This window comes from Pseudophryne corroboree, chromosome 6 (assembly GCF_028390025.1).
Source record: "Pseudophryne corroboree isolate aPseCor3 chromosome 6, aPseCor3.hap2, whole genome shotgun sequence".
NCBI classification, from domain to species: domain Eukaryota; kingdom Metazoa; phylum Chordata; class Amphibia; order Anura; family Myobatrachidae; genus Pseudophryne; species Pseudophryne corroboree.
In genome coordinates this window covers 148,470,312-148,485,388 of record NC_086449.1, presented here as the reverse complement: position 1 = coordinate 148,485,388, position 15,077 = coordinate 148,470,312, and the positions used below count along the sequence as shown (strand labels likewise).

The window sequence follows — 15,077 nt, the reverse complement described above, 5'->3', positions numbered from 1 at the left end:
CGCCCCAAAATGGCAGTAGACTGTCTATCACTGACAATCTGCTGTCATCCTACATCCGACAGCGCTCCGACACGGTATCAGTGGGCACAGGTGGGCTGCATAGTACCAGTGTTCACAGGGGAATGCACAGTATCAGTGGGCACAGGTGGGCTACATAGTACCAGTGTACACAGGGTGGGGGCACAGGGGGGATGCATGGTGTCAGTGGACACAGGTGGGCTGCATAGTACCAGTGTACACAGGGTGGGAGCACAGGTGGGCTGCATAGTACCAGTGTACACAGGGTGGGAGCACAGGGGAATGCACAGTGTCAGTGGGCACAGGTGGGCTGCATAGTACCAGTGTACACAGGGTGGGAGCACAGGGATGCACAGTATCAGTGGGCACAGGTGGGCTGCATAGTACCAGTGTACACAGGGTGGGGGCACAGGGGGGATGCATGGTGTCAGTGGGCACAGGTGGGCTGCCTAGTACCAGTGTACACAGGTTGGGGGCACAGGGGGGATGCATGGTGTCAGTGGGCACAGGTGGGGCTGCATAGTACCAGTGTACACAGGGTGGGGGCACAGGGGGGATGCATGGTGTCAGTGGGCACAGGTGGGGCTGCATAGAACCAGCGTACACAGGGTGGGGTCATGGGGGGGATGCACAGTGTCAGTGGGCACATAGTACCAGTGTGCACAGGGTGGGGGCACAGGGGGGATGCACGGTGTCAGTAGGCAAAGGTGGGGCTGCATAGTACCAGTCTGTGCCGGACTTCAGGACTGCAGGACTACCTATGGGCTTCAGGTAAAATCTACCACCCCTCGCAGTGTCAGTGAAGCTAGATGCAGTCCATGACTACACTGGCTTCACTGTGACTGGCAGTGACTTCATACTGGAAGTTCTACCTGTCATTCAGAGACACACAAGTCAGTCCTATTCGGAGGTGTCTCCTCCTCTGGGACTGCCAACAGGACTGCGATAAGCAGAGAGCTGGCTTCTTGTAGAAAGCCACTCTTTGCCTTTTGCGCAGCCCTATCTGGCTTCTATGGGCTGCAGTTGGTGCAGTCCATAGAAGCCAGGGGTTTGTGCATGGGCAGTTGCACTGTGGTGTCTGTGGATGCGCCGGTCCCGCATGTGCCGGATCCATTGCACAGGTGCCAGGACACAGGGACTGGCTGTCTTCTCTCCTCTTCAGGCACAGGAGTAGAGGCAGCCCCACTTGCAAGTAGGAACCGCTGCTGGTACCAGGGGTACAGGTGGGATGCACCTGTCAGTGGACACAGGTGGAGCTACATGGTATCGTGTACACAGGGTGGGGACAGAGGGGGACTGCACAGTGAAAGAGTATAAACAGTGGGGGCATGGGAGATGCAAAGTGGCAGTGGGCACAGGTGGGGCTGCATAGCACCAGTATACACAAGATGGGGCACAGGTGGGATTGCACGGCGTCAGTGAGCACAAGTGGGGCTGCAGAGTACCAGTGTACACAGGGTAGGAATAATGGGGGGCTGCACAGTAACAGAGTATACACAGTTGGGGAACAGGTAGGACTGCACAGTGTCAGCAGTAGCGGATCTTGCCACGGGCAAGCAGGACTTTTGCCCGGGGCGCCGCCTTCCGGAGGGCGCCGGCGCCATCCGGAGGGCACCGCACCATGGCAAGATCCGCCGCTGCTGTGCCCCCCGCTGCCGCTGCCCGCTGTGAAGGGAAACTAGACGCTACGCATCTAGTTTCCCTTCGTCGGCTGCCCGCTGTGAAGGGAAACTAGACGCTACGCGTCTAGGTTCCCTTTGTGGAGTGGACCCTTACTGTAATGATGTGCGGTGCGCAATGACGTCATCGCGCACCGCACAGCAAAGGTCCTCTCCATGAAGGGAACTAGACGCTTAGCGTCTAGTTTTCCTTCATGGGGAGGACCTTTGCTGTGCGGTGCGCGATGACGTAATCGCGCACCGCACATCCTTTCAGCGGCGCTACTACAGTACAGGGGGCGTAACTGACCATGCCCCCTGTATGAAGCCACGCCCCCTATTGCCGCCAGGGGCGCAAAAAGCCCCTGAACCGGCCCTGAGTGTCAGTGTACATGGGGGTAGAGCTTTACAATGGCAGTATCTACAAGGTGGGGGTAGGGGATGTAATCATCATCCCAGCTGCTGGGATCTTGGCGATCAGGATCCCGACACCCAGTGAAATGCCGATGCATGCAATCCCGGTAGAAACAGCCCTGTATTTGGATGAAAACAGGGCTGTTTCCAGGGATTTGATTTTGCCTGCCTGAGGCAGGTGAAACAAAATCCCAGATAAACCGCACCTCACAACGTCTTATCGGAGCTAATTGGAAAGCCCCCAGTGGGATAATTAGCCATGGTAGTTAATTGGATAACCCCCCCCCCCCCCCCCTTAGTCTGTAATCCATACCCCTACAACTCTTTTATGTAGTATTACTCCTTTAGGCAATATTATTATTTTAAGCACAATTCCTTCGCTGATATATCTATCTCTAATATTCATCATTAACGCTGTCGCTTCCCTTAGTCTCAAATGGTAAATAAGCATGTAAAGAACAAACATAGCTTTCACTTTTGATATGCAGTATAACTAAGTTTCTTCAACAGGGCAAACTACAGATGTGGGTGGACATTTTCCCAATGAGTTTGGGGGCTCCTGGACCACCTTTTAACATTTCACCGAGAATTCCAAAGAAGTAAGTTATTAATACAGCTTGCCATTGTTCGCTATAGTGTGCCAACAGTCCTGATGTTTGCAGGCCAGACACAAGTTCAAGTTGTCAAAAAGGCTCCCCCTTTCAGAAAGAGGGTCATGGCTCCACAATAAATAAGTGATTGGAGTAAATTAAGGCAATGGCAAAGTTGTCTCAGTCTTTCAAGCTGGAATTGTGGGCAATACATGTTCACTTAATATGTACATAATTGGATACATTTTCAAATGCTTGTGAGATTCAAGTGTGTGTCCATACAGAGGTGCCCTTATACATCCAGGCTCAATACGCTATGCAGCGCGAGATGTCTGGTATGAGTGAGCCGCCAGGTGCCGTGCAACTCTGCTACCATTGAGCATCTTTTTTGCTGATAATGCATTTTAGTGGCAACACAATGCAACTAGGACGCATGAGGAGACTGTGCTGATTAATTTCATATATGACACAAAACTGTGTACAGACCACAACAGGACTTGTATTGGAGAAAAACTGTGGCTGCTACATTGTACTTTGTATACAGATTCAGAGACTCAGTCGCACACAGATATACAAGGGTCATATGTAAAATAAATCAGCACATTTCTCCTTATGCGTCCTAGTCACATTGCGTTACCGCTAAGATGCATTTTTGGCAAAAAATACGCCAGATGCTTGAAGATTTTCATGCGACCTGGAGTACCAAGAGGGCTGTGTGGCGTGACTACAGCAAAGATTTATGAGGACCTATCTGCATGTGCTCTATAGCAGGCCCCTTCTACTTACAGCATATGCGCCGATTCCGTGGGTGCTCCCAGGCCCAAGCACCCACGGACCGCGAGGAGCACCCACGGAACCAGCCGCTGCCCCCACAGTAGATTGATATGCGCTGGGGGCTGCGGAAGCGCTTCTGTACAATAGCAAAGTAAAAAATCAACGAAAAATGTCCGCCACCGAGGAGGAGACAGACACTAGAGGTCACATTTGACCTCTAGCGCCAGTCTCCTCGGCGGCGGCCATTTTAAGAGGGTGTTTTTTTACACTGCTATGGTACAGAAGCGCTTCCGCAGCCCCCAGAGCATCTCAATCTACTGCAGGGGCTAGCAGTAACCACTGATGCCCGCACCCACCCTACCTTACTTTACTGGGGCAGCAGGCAGAAGATTCCTGGCAACACGCAGGAAACTCCTGGCAACACACAGGAGACCCCTAGCAACGTGCATGAAACCCCTGGCAACGCACAGTAGACCCCTAGCAACATGCATGAAACTCCTGGCAATGCACAGGAGACCACTGTTAATGTAAGTGGCACTATTGTGTGTGGGCATAAAATGGTGTCAGTGCCATAACTGTGTGTATCATAATATGTAATTGGCGTTACAGTGTGTGGGATAATGCATAATGAGCATTACGGTGTGTAGCATAACGTGTAATAGACATTACAGTGTGTTGCATAATGTGTAATAGACATTACAGTGTGTGGCATATTGCGTAATGGGCATTACAGTGAGTGGCATATTGTGTAATAGGCATTACGGTGTGTGGCATAATGTGTACTGGGCATTACCGTGTTTTGCATAACGTGTAATGGGCATTACGGTGTGTTGCATAATGTGTAATGGGCATTAGTCACTGCCGTGGCCGCCCGTTCATTCCCGCGGCCGCCTCACGCCGAGCACCCACCAGCAAAAATATAAATCGGCACCTATGACTTACAGTATCATCTTCCTAACGGCTGGCAAGGGGGCGTCTGAAATTTGCACATGCACAGGATTGTGACCCCATGCATGCACAAAAATTAACAAGCCGGACAGCTGCCTCCTAGGAACTGCATCAGCCCCTAGAAGCCGGATAGGGCAGCCATGATAGCATGTGAGTGGCTTCCTATGGGAAGCGCTTTTTGCTATCACAGCCCAGACTGGCAGTCCTAGGGAGAGAAATTACCTCTCCCCAGGGCTACCTCTCCTGCATATGATTAGCAGGGAGTGCATCCCATGGAAAGTCATGGCCACTGCTAGGCAGTCCCCGTGAGTGACAGATTTTATTGGGGGAGGGGGGTTGCACCACCACTGTGGATCATGCTTTCCAGCATCGGTAAATGTAATGACAGGTGGAATGTTGTGAGTTTTTCAGCTGTCTTTAAGAAAAATAGACATTCGTAATTTTTTTCTCCCTGTATTATTCCATATTAATCACGCATTAATGCTTTTCAGACAATTTTGTTACCCTCAGGGTATTCAAGATGGCCGGGGAATGCTGATCACTGCTGATCGGTCAGCCCGGTAGCACCTCCCGCCAGCTGCTGCAGACATTAGCATCCGCTGGGGAAATGTAAAAAAAAAAAGCAGCCCCCAGCGGATATTAGAAGAGAGGGACATGGAGCAGGCCCACTTACATACTAACATTAAAAGGAATTCAGTTGTACGCAGTGGACGCAATATGCTGAATATCACATCGTAACTGCCATCCACGCAGGTTGGCTCTACTGTAACTATTCAATATGTGTGCAGCTAAGTATTGCCGCAATGCCCTTCAAGACTATGCATTCGATTGCATTTCCCCCACAGAGTGTTGGCAGGTTGTGGGCATGGGGAGTTGGGACATTGGCAGGTGGGTCTGGCCATACGTCTATCTCGCTTCCACTAAGAGCTCTGAAGGGGGGGCTCCCATCTTTAGTGCGCAATTGTGGATAAATATACAGTTATGCTCATAAGTTTACATACCCTAGCAGAATTTGTGATTTTCTGGCCATTTGTCAGAGAATATGAATGATAACTCACAAACTTTTCTTTCACTCATGGTTAGTGGTTGGGTGAAGCCATTTATTGTCAAAAAACTGTGTTTACTCTTTTTAAATCATAATGACAACAGAAACTACCCAAATGACCCTGATCAAAAGTTTACATACCCTGGAGATTTTGGCCTGATAACATGCACACAAGTTGACACAAACGGGTTTGAATGGCTACTAAAGGTAACCATCCTCACCTGTGATCTGTTTGCTTGTAATCAGTGTGTGTGTATAAAAGGTCAGTGAGATTCAGGACTCCTGCAAGACCCTTGCATCTTTCATCCAGTGCTGCACTGACGTGTCTGGATTCTGAGTCATGGGGAAAGCAAAAGAATTGTCAAAGGATCTGCGGGAAAAGGTAATTGAACTGTATACAACAGTGTTCAAACTCTAATTAAGAAGTGGAAAATGAGGGATTCTGTGGAGACCAAATCACGGTCAGGTAGACCAACAAAAATTTCAGCCACAACTGCCAGGAAAATTGTTCGGGATGCAAAGAAAAATCCACAAATAACTTCAGCTGAAATACAGGACTCTCTGAAAAAAAGTGGTGTGGTAGTTTCAAGATGCACAATAAGGAGGCATTTGAAGAAAAATGGGCTGCATGGTCAAGTCGCCAGAAGAAAGCCATTACTACGCAAATGCCACAAAGCATCCCGCTTACATTGCTCCAAACAGCACAGAGACGAGCCTCAAAACTTCTGGAACAAAGTCATTTGGAGTGATGTGACCAAAATGTAAGTTTTTGGCCACAACCATAAATGTTACATTTGGAGAGAAGTCAACAAGGCCTATGATGAAAGGTACACCATTCCCACTGTGAAACACGGAGGTGGATCGCTGATGTTTTGGGGATGTGTGAGCTACAAAGGCACTGGAAACTTGGTCAAAATTGATGGCAAGATGAATGCAGCATGTTATCAGAAAATACTGGAGGAAATTTGCACTCATCAGCCCGGAAGCTGCGCATGGGACGTACTTGGACGTTTCAACATGACAATGATCCAAAACACAAGGCCAAGTCGACCTGTCATTGGCTACAGCAGAATAAAGTGAAGGTTCTGGAGTGGCCATCTCAGTCTCCTGACCGCAATAGCATTGAGCCACTCTGGGGAGATCTCAAACGTGCAGTTCATGCAAGACAGCCCAAGAATTTACAGGAACTGGAGGCTTTTTGCCAAGAAGAATGGGCAGCTTGACCATCTGAGAAAATAAAGAGCCTCATCCACAACTACCACAAAAGACTTCAAGCTGTCATTGATGTTAAAGGGGGCAATGCACGGTATTAAGAACTGGGGTACGTAAACTTTTGATCAGGGTCATTTGGGTAGTTTCTGTTGTCATTATGATTTAAAAAGAGTAAACACAGTTGTTTGACAATAAATGGCTTCACCCAACCACTCAACCATGAGTGAAAGAAAAGTTTGTGAGTTATCATTCATATTCTCTGACAAATGGCCAGAAAATCACAAATTCTGCTAGGGTATGTAAACTTATGAGCACAACTGTATAGGTAGAGTTAATCAGTCAATAATAGCCTGCAATTTAGGAAAGTTATATACTACAAACTCCTGTCATGACATGGAGAACTTTCCCAATTGCCAATATAAATATGTCTTTTCTTACTGGATTACATTATGTTTAAGTGATTTGAGCATATACACCCATTAAACATATACCACATATATTCGATATATTAATGACATGAGCGCGGGAGGGGCTCCGTATACTGAGACTCTCATAATCGTGATCACGTGACCGCACTAACGATCACATGAGCGTAAGATAGGTCATACGCTCGGAAAGGAACAGCGTCTCTATCTGTATACTCGCTGATATCTGTTCCAGGGCAATGTAACCAGGAGGAAGGTCACATGACCGCAATGCACAGCCTTTTTCAGGTAAACATTAGAATGTTCTTTGCTTCCAACTTCATCTTTTTACATATATGATGCAATGTATTTGTGTGATTTGCCCCAGTATATAATCTTATGATGATGTTATTGTGAAATTAATTGATTACTTTTCAATTGAGAATCAGGTGTTCTCAACTCTTACTCAGGACATAATTTCCCCTTTAAAAGGGGGTGACAGTCTTACTGTCAGATACCCTTGAGAAAGTTGCTTGAAGCAGCGAAACGCGTTAGCCTGTTGACCAGGACAGAAGACCTTTCCAGACATCAATTCCTGTTCCATGACAATATTTAGGACAGCACAACCAGCTCCAGCTTGCGTACTGTGGATCAGGATTCCATCTACTTAGGCTGCCGTTGCCATACGAGCCTATCCACTGGACTCTATTTATTGGAACACGTTTGTTTGTTTATATTGTTACCAGTGGGACTGACTCTCCCTCATCATTACACAGCTGCTGAGAGAAATCACTGTTTATAGCGCCTGAATCATATATCTTCGTATATATATTTTTTTGCTCTACATCTGGGTACAAGCCTAGTGCTGGGAGTGCAAATTAATAGTGTACAACAAGACCTAAGCAATGATTGATCTGAACTTGGGCAAAACTACTATATTCTAAAAGCCTTTTTTGGAGTGGCTATGGCCATGTGTACCCCTCGGCACACTGTGCAGTGCACAGCAATGAACACATATACCTATGTGCCGGTCACAACACCTCCTTCTACATCCCACCACCTGACAATCCCAACAGTCAGCATGCCGACCAGCAGGGACTATTCCCACTCGTGGGTGTCCACGACACCCACTCTGCACTGTGCTAGGATGACTATGCCCAACACCTCTTTTCTGCCCATGCAAGCTCTTTCTACTCTTTAAATCTGCCATCTTGCACTATAAACCCATTTGCCTTGGTGGTAAGCTAGGTGCAGTTGCGTATGGACCATCAATACAGGCTTTTGCACTACACAGAAGTTTGTGAATGACCTCCAGAAAAGATCTCCAACTAACTTGTTTGATAAGTGTGGAGTACAAGTGTGTTTTTCACTGGCCTTCTCTTCATAGGTATGTTTTACGGTGCATTGTTTGGCAGACCCAGGAGGTGGATCTTCAAGACACCAATATCTTTGGTGAAAGGATGAGTGATATCTATGTAAAGGGGTAAGTCCATTTTAAAAAGTAACATAACAGTATAAACTGATAAACAGAATAAACAACTGAAAACAGTGCATATGGAAAGTATTCACAGGCCACATTTTGTTATGTTATAGCCTTATTCCAAACTGGAATAAATTCATTTTATCCCTCAAAATTCTACACACAATACCCCATAATGAAAACGTGAAAAAAGTGTTTTTGAGATTTTTGCAAATTTATTAAAAATCCAAAACTAAGAAATCACACGAACACAAGTATTCACAGCCTTTTAAAAAAAAAAAGAGATTAAGTAAAGTGCTGCATAACCAGAATAACTGAAAAAAAATGTATTCACATAATGTGATATACATGAACCAATACTTAATGACAAACACACACACACACACACACACACACACACACACACACACACACACACACACACACCCGGCCGGTATTAAGATATGATTAAAAGTTTTTTTAAAACATAGACCCATATAGAATAGTAGATCACAAAATGACCACCATTTCAACCATACATGTAACACTGCTATAACGTATTGTTAGACAACCTGGTACATATATATCACAAGTTGCCCCTTATTACAGAGTTTCATCAATCACTCTATAACCATGGAGGCAATTAGATTAAAGACTTTCAACAACATCTAATGTCCAATGATCTGTCAAAAGCTATGTCCATAGGTGTCAAAACGGAAATTTTAGCACATATGCATCCATATGTGTATTGATTAGTAAGTTAGTTTAGCCAGCAGTGTCCATCACCCAGGTTATATTAGCATCAGGTTAGTAGATTTAATTCTGATCCAATCAGGATGATGTATGCGCATACAACCACACTGAGATAGTGGCACCCGGAAACAGACGGCTTGTGCGCTATTTAAACAGGCTAACCGGAGCAGTCTATAAACTTCTCCTGAGGAAGCCGCTGATTGTACAGGCGGGGAAACGCGTTGAGGTTCAAGACATACGGACCTGGCACTGCATCTGTCTGTGGGACATTACATCTAACGGATCTGAGGTGTGGCGGGACTCTAAGGAGGAGCTGATTGAGGGAAATCCTGACACAGTATGCTATCAGCTGGTTGGTGAGACCCCTTGATAACAAAGCCCACTCAGTAACCATTGTCCAGGACGGGTGGTCTTCAGTATGCCGAATGTCGGGATCCCGGTGCACAGTATACCGGCGCCAGGATCCCGACACCCGGCATACCGACAGCTATTCTCCCTCGTGGGGGTCCAAGACCCCCCTGGAGGGAGAATAAAATAGCGTGCACCGTGCCAGCAGCGTGGCGAGCGCAGCGAACCCGCAATGGGCTCCTTTGCACTCGCCACACTGTCGGTATGCCGGCGGTCGGGCTCCCGGCGCCAGTATGCTGGTAGCCGGGAGCCCCGCCGCCGGTATACCATACTACACCCGTCCAGGACAGAACATTAGATCCTGAGCTTGAGGGTACTATCTCAGTGTGGTTGTATGCGCAAACATAATCCTGATTGGATCAATTAAATCTACTAACCTGATGCTAATATAACCTAGGTTATGGACACTGTTGGCTAAACTAACTTACTAATCAATACACATATGGACGCATATGTGCTAAAATTTTCGTTTTGACACCTATGGACATAGCTTTTGACAGATCATTGGACATTATATGTTGTTGAAAGTCTTTAATCTAATTGCCTCTATGGTTATAGAGTGATTGATGAAACTCTGTAATAAAGGGCAACTTGTGATATATATGTACCAGGTTGTCTAACAATACGTTATAGCAGTGTTACATGTATGGTTGAAATGGTGGTCATTTTGTGATCTACTATTCTATATGGGTCTATGTTTTTAAAAAACTTTTAATCATATCTTAATACCGGCCGGGTGTGTGTGTATGTGTGTGTTTGTCATTAAGTATTGGTTCATGTATATCACATTATGTGAATAAAAAAATTTACATTTATTCTGGTTATGCAGCGCTTTACTTAATCCCTTTTTTTTTGTGTGTGCTTAGACCTTGTTTGGAGATTCAGTGATCTCCTTGATAGAGCTGCAGCATACCCAGACTAATTAGTGCTCACGTGCAGGAGATTCTTTGTTAAGTCAGCGCAGAGTGTTTCTTTTTTCTATTCACAGCCTTTGCTCAATATTTGTTGATGCACCTTTGGGAACAATTACAGCCTCAAGTCTTTTTGAATATGATGGCACAAGCTTGTACACTTATCTTTGGCCAGTTTTGCCCATTCCTCTTTGCAGCACCTCTCAAGCTCCATCAGGTTGGATGGGAAACGTTGGTGCGCAGCAATTTTCAGATCTCTCCAGAGATGTTCAATCTGATTCAAGTCTGGGCTCTGGCTGGGCCACTCAAGGGCATTCACAGAGTTGTCCTGAAGCCACTCTATTGATATCTTGTCTGTGTGCTTAGGGTCGTTGTCCTGCTGAAAGATGAACTGTCTCCCCAGTCTGAGGTCACAGGCGCTCTGGAGCAGGTTTTCATCCAGGATGTGTCTGTACACTGCTGCATTCACCTTTCCCTCTATCCTGACTAGTCCCCAGTTCCTGCCGCTGAAAAACATCCCCACAGCATGATCCTGCTTCACTGTAGGGATGGTGATGAGCAGTGCCTGGTTTCCTCCAAACATGATGTCTGGCATTCACGCCGAAGAGTTCAATCTTTGTCTCATCAGACCAGAGAATTTTGTTTCTCATGGTCTGAGATTCCTTCAGGTGCATTTTGGCAAACTCCAGGCAGGCTGCCATGTGGTTTTTTACTAAGGAGTGGCTTCCATCTGGCCACTCTGCCATACAGGCCTGATTGGTGGATTGCTGTAGAGATGGTTGTCCTTCTGGAAGGTTAGCCTCTCTCCACAGTGGAATGCTGTAGCTCTGACAGAGTGACCATCGGGTTCTTGGTCACCTCCCTGACTAGGGATCTTCTCCCCCGAACGCTCAGTTTAGTTGGTCAGCTAGCTCTAGGAAGAGTCCTGGTGGTTCTGAACTTCTTCCATTTACAAATGATGGAGGTCACTGTGCTCATTGGGACCTTCAAAGCAGCAGATCTTTTTCTGTACCCTTCCCCAGATTTGTGCCTCAACACAATCCTGTCTCAGAGGTCTACAGACAATTCATTTGACTTCATGCTTGGTTTGTGCTCAGACATGCACTGTCAAGTGTGGTACCTTATATAGACAGGTGTGTGCCTTTCCAAATCATGTCCAATCAACTGAATTTACCACAGGTGGGATCCAATTAAGCTGTAGGAACATCTCAAGGATGATCAGTGGAAACAGGATGCACCTGAGCTACATTTTGAGCTGCATGGCAAAGGCTGTGAATACTTATGTACATGTGATTTCTTAAGGGCCCTACACATATAACGATCCACCGCCGAGCTGCCCGGCGGCGGATACGGCTGACAGGCGACCCGGCGGCGGGGGGGGGCGGCAGTGACGGGGGGAGTGAAGTTTCTTCACTCCCCCCGTCACTCGGCTCCATAGCAGTGCAGGCAAATATGGACGAGGTCGTCCATATTGTCCTGCATGCGCAGCCGACGGGGCACCAGCGATGAACGAGCGTGGGGCCGCGCATCATTCATCGCTGGTGCCTCCACACTGCACGATATGAACGTTTTCTCGTTCATTAATGAACGAGATCGTTCATATCTTGCAGTCAGATCGCCCAGTGTGTAGGGCCTATTAGTCTTTTAATTTAATAAATTTGCAAAAATCTCAAAAAACTTTTTTTCACGTTGTCATTATGGGGTATTGTGTGTAGAATTTTGAGGGAAAAAATAAATTTATTCCAGTTTGGAATAAGATTGTAACATAACAAAATGTGGAAAAAGTGAAGCGCTGTGAATACTTACCGGATGTACTGTATATGCGCATTACACATACCAACACACAAATGACTAAAGCATCTGCATGTGCAAGAACTGAACACAGTTAACTATATGGAATTTTCTGCAGGTGGATTGACGGAATGGAGTGTGACAAACAGTGTACAGATGTCCACTATCGGTCACTAGATGGCACTGGTGTCTTTAACTGGAGATTCATCTTTAACTTTGAGTACATTGATACAGAGAAAATGTGTGTTGTTCAGAAAAAGGTGCACAGAAATAGATTTTCCTTGCTAAAACAAGAAATATGAATATGCTATGTATGGACGGGCAAGTAGTCATATTGGCCCTCATTCCGAGTTGATCGCTCGCTAGCCAGTGGCGTAACTAGAAATTTTTCTCCCCCAAGCCAAAAAATCCTTCGGCGCCCCCCCCCCCCCCCCCCCCCATACCCCCCGTAATTGGCACTAGCAAAGGTAGAAAAATGCGCGCGCCGGCAAAAAAGGGTGTGTGGCTTTGTCGAAATGGGCGTGGCTTTGCGTGGAGGGCGTGGCATTGCAGGAAAAGACTACCTTATACCCCAGTTTTGCAACCTGCACGCCCAGACGTTGGCCACCACAGGAAAGAAAAATAATCCTGATTCATGCCCCTTACATTATTTGTCATTTTTCCTCCTTATAGTAATGCCCAGTATACATTATTCCACATACTGCAATGGCCCTTAGACATTATTCCACACACAATAATGCACATGACACAATATGCACACACTGTAATGCCCCAGACACATTATGCCACACACCGTAATGCCTGTGACACATTATGACAGGAATCGCAATGCCCGTTATACATTATGCTACACACTGCAATGCCCCTGATACATTATAGCACATACAATGTCTGTGACACAGTATGACACACACCACAATGATCCTGAGACATTATACCACATACCACAATGCCCGTGATATAGTATACAACACACCGTAATGCCTGATACATTATGACACACACCGTAATGCCCATTACACATTAAGTTCTACAGTAAGGCTTCTAATTACTTTTAAATTACCTGCTCGTTGCCAGGGGTTTCATGCTCTTGGTTCCATGCACGGTGCCAGGGGTTTTCATGCTCAGGGTGTCATGCTCGTTGCCAGGGGTTTCATGCACTGGGTGTCATGCTCGTTGCTAGGGGGTAGTGCTTGTTGCTAGGGCCATGCTCCTAGTGCCACATATGCCCCCAGTGCCAGATATTCCCCCACAGTGCCAGGTATATGCCCCTAGTGCCAGATATTCCCCCACAGTGCCAGGTACATGCCCCCAGTGCCACATATACCCCCCCCCAGTGCCACATATGCCCCCTCAGTGCCTGCTCCCCCCAGTGCCAAATATTCCCCCACAGTGCCACATATGCCCCCTCAGTGCCTGCTCCCCCCAGTGCCAAATATTCCCCCACAGTGCCAGGTATATGCCCCCAGTGCCAGATATTCCCCCACAGTGCCAGGTATATGCCTCCAGTGCCAGATCTTCCCCCCACAGTGCCAGGTATATGCCCACAGTGCCAGATCTGCCCCCACAGTGCCAGGTATATGCCCCCAGTGCCAGATCTGCCCCCACAGTGCCAGGTATATGCCCCCAGTGCCAGATCTTCCCCCCACAGTGCCAGGTATATGCCCCCAGTGCCAGATCTGCCCCCCACAGTGCCAGGTATATGCCCCCAGTGCCAGATCTTCCCCCCCACAGTGCCAGGTATATGCCCCCAGTGCCAGATCTGCCCCCACAGTGCCAGGTATATGCCCCCAGTGCCAGATCTGCCCCCCACAGTGCCAGGTATATGCCCCCAGTGCCAGATCTGCCCCCACAGTGCCAGGTATATGCCCACAGTGCCAGATCTTCCCTCCACAGTGCCAGGTATATGCCCCCAGTGCCAGATCTGCCCCCCACAGTGCCAGGTATATGCCCCCAGTGCCAGATCTTCCCCCCCACAGTGCCAGGTATATGCCCCCAGTGCTAGATCTGCCCCCCACAGTGCCAGGTATATGCCCCCAGTGCCAGATCTGCCCCCCACAGTGCCAGGTATATGCCCCAAGTGCCAGATCTTCCCCCCACAGTGCCAGGTATATGCCCCCAGTGCCAGATCTTCCCCCCACAGTGCCAGGTATATGCCCCCAGTGCCAGATCTTCCCCCCACAGTGCCAGGTATATGCCCCCAGTGCCAGGTATATGCCCACAGTGCCAGGTATATGCCCCAAGTGCCTGCTCCCTGCTTCCCCCCCCCCCCCCCCCCCCCGTGTTGAAGGGACACGGAGCGCATCGCGCGTCTCTCCTGCGTCCCTCCTGGCTCTCCCCCCGCTGGTCTAATAAAAGAAGTGCCGGTTCGTAAGCCAACCAGAGCTCACGAACGGCACTTCCTTAGACCGGCCGGGGGAGAGCCAGGGAGGGACACAGGAGAGACGCGCGATGTGCGTTCCGTGTCCCTCCAACACAGCAGGGAGGGAGAGGAGACCGCAGATTGACATGCGGACGCTCGTCCGCATGTCAATCTGTTCTAAGTCAGTGGCGCCCCCGCAGCCCCTCGCCCCCAAGCCACCGCGAGGACTGCGGGGGCAGTAGTTACGCCACTGTCGCTAGCTGCTTTTAGCAGCAGTGCAAACGATAAGCCCGCGCCCTCTGGGAGTGTATCTTAGCTTAGCAGAAGTGG

General features: G+C 48.0%; 1 protein-coding gene across 1 annotated transcript in view; it reads left to right on the top strand.

The window, feature by feature from the left end:
• FER1L5 (fer-1 like family member 5) overlaps window positions 1-15,077 on the top strand; it is a 926,196-nt gene that overhangs the window by 820,875 nt on the left and 90,244 nt on the right. The window contains exons 48-50 of the mRNA XM_063929941.1: window positions 2,601-2,689; window positions 8,451-8,546; window positions 12,504-12,645. Of these exons, the coding sequence (XP_063786011.1) occupies window positions 2,601-2,689; window positions 8,451-8,546; window positions 12,504-12,645 (327 nt within the window). The remainder of the gene's footprint in view (window positions 1-2,600; window positions 2,690-8,450; window positions 8,547-12,503; window positions 12,646-15,077) is intronic.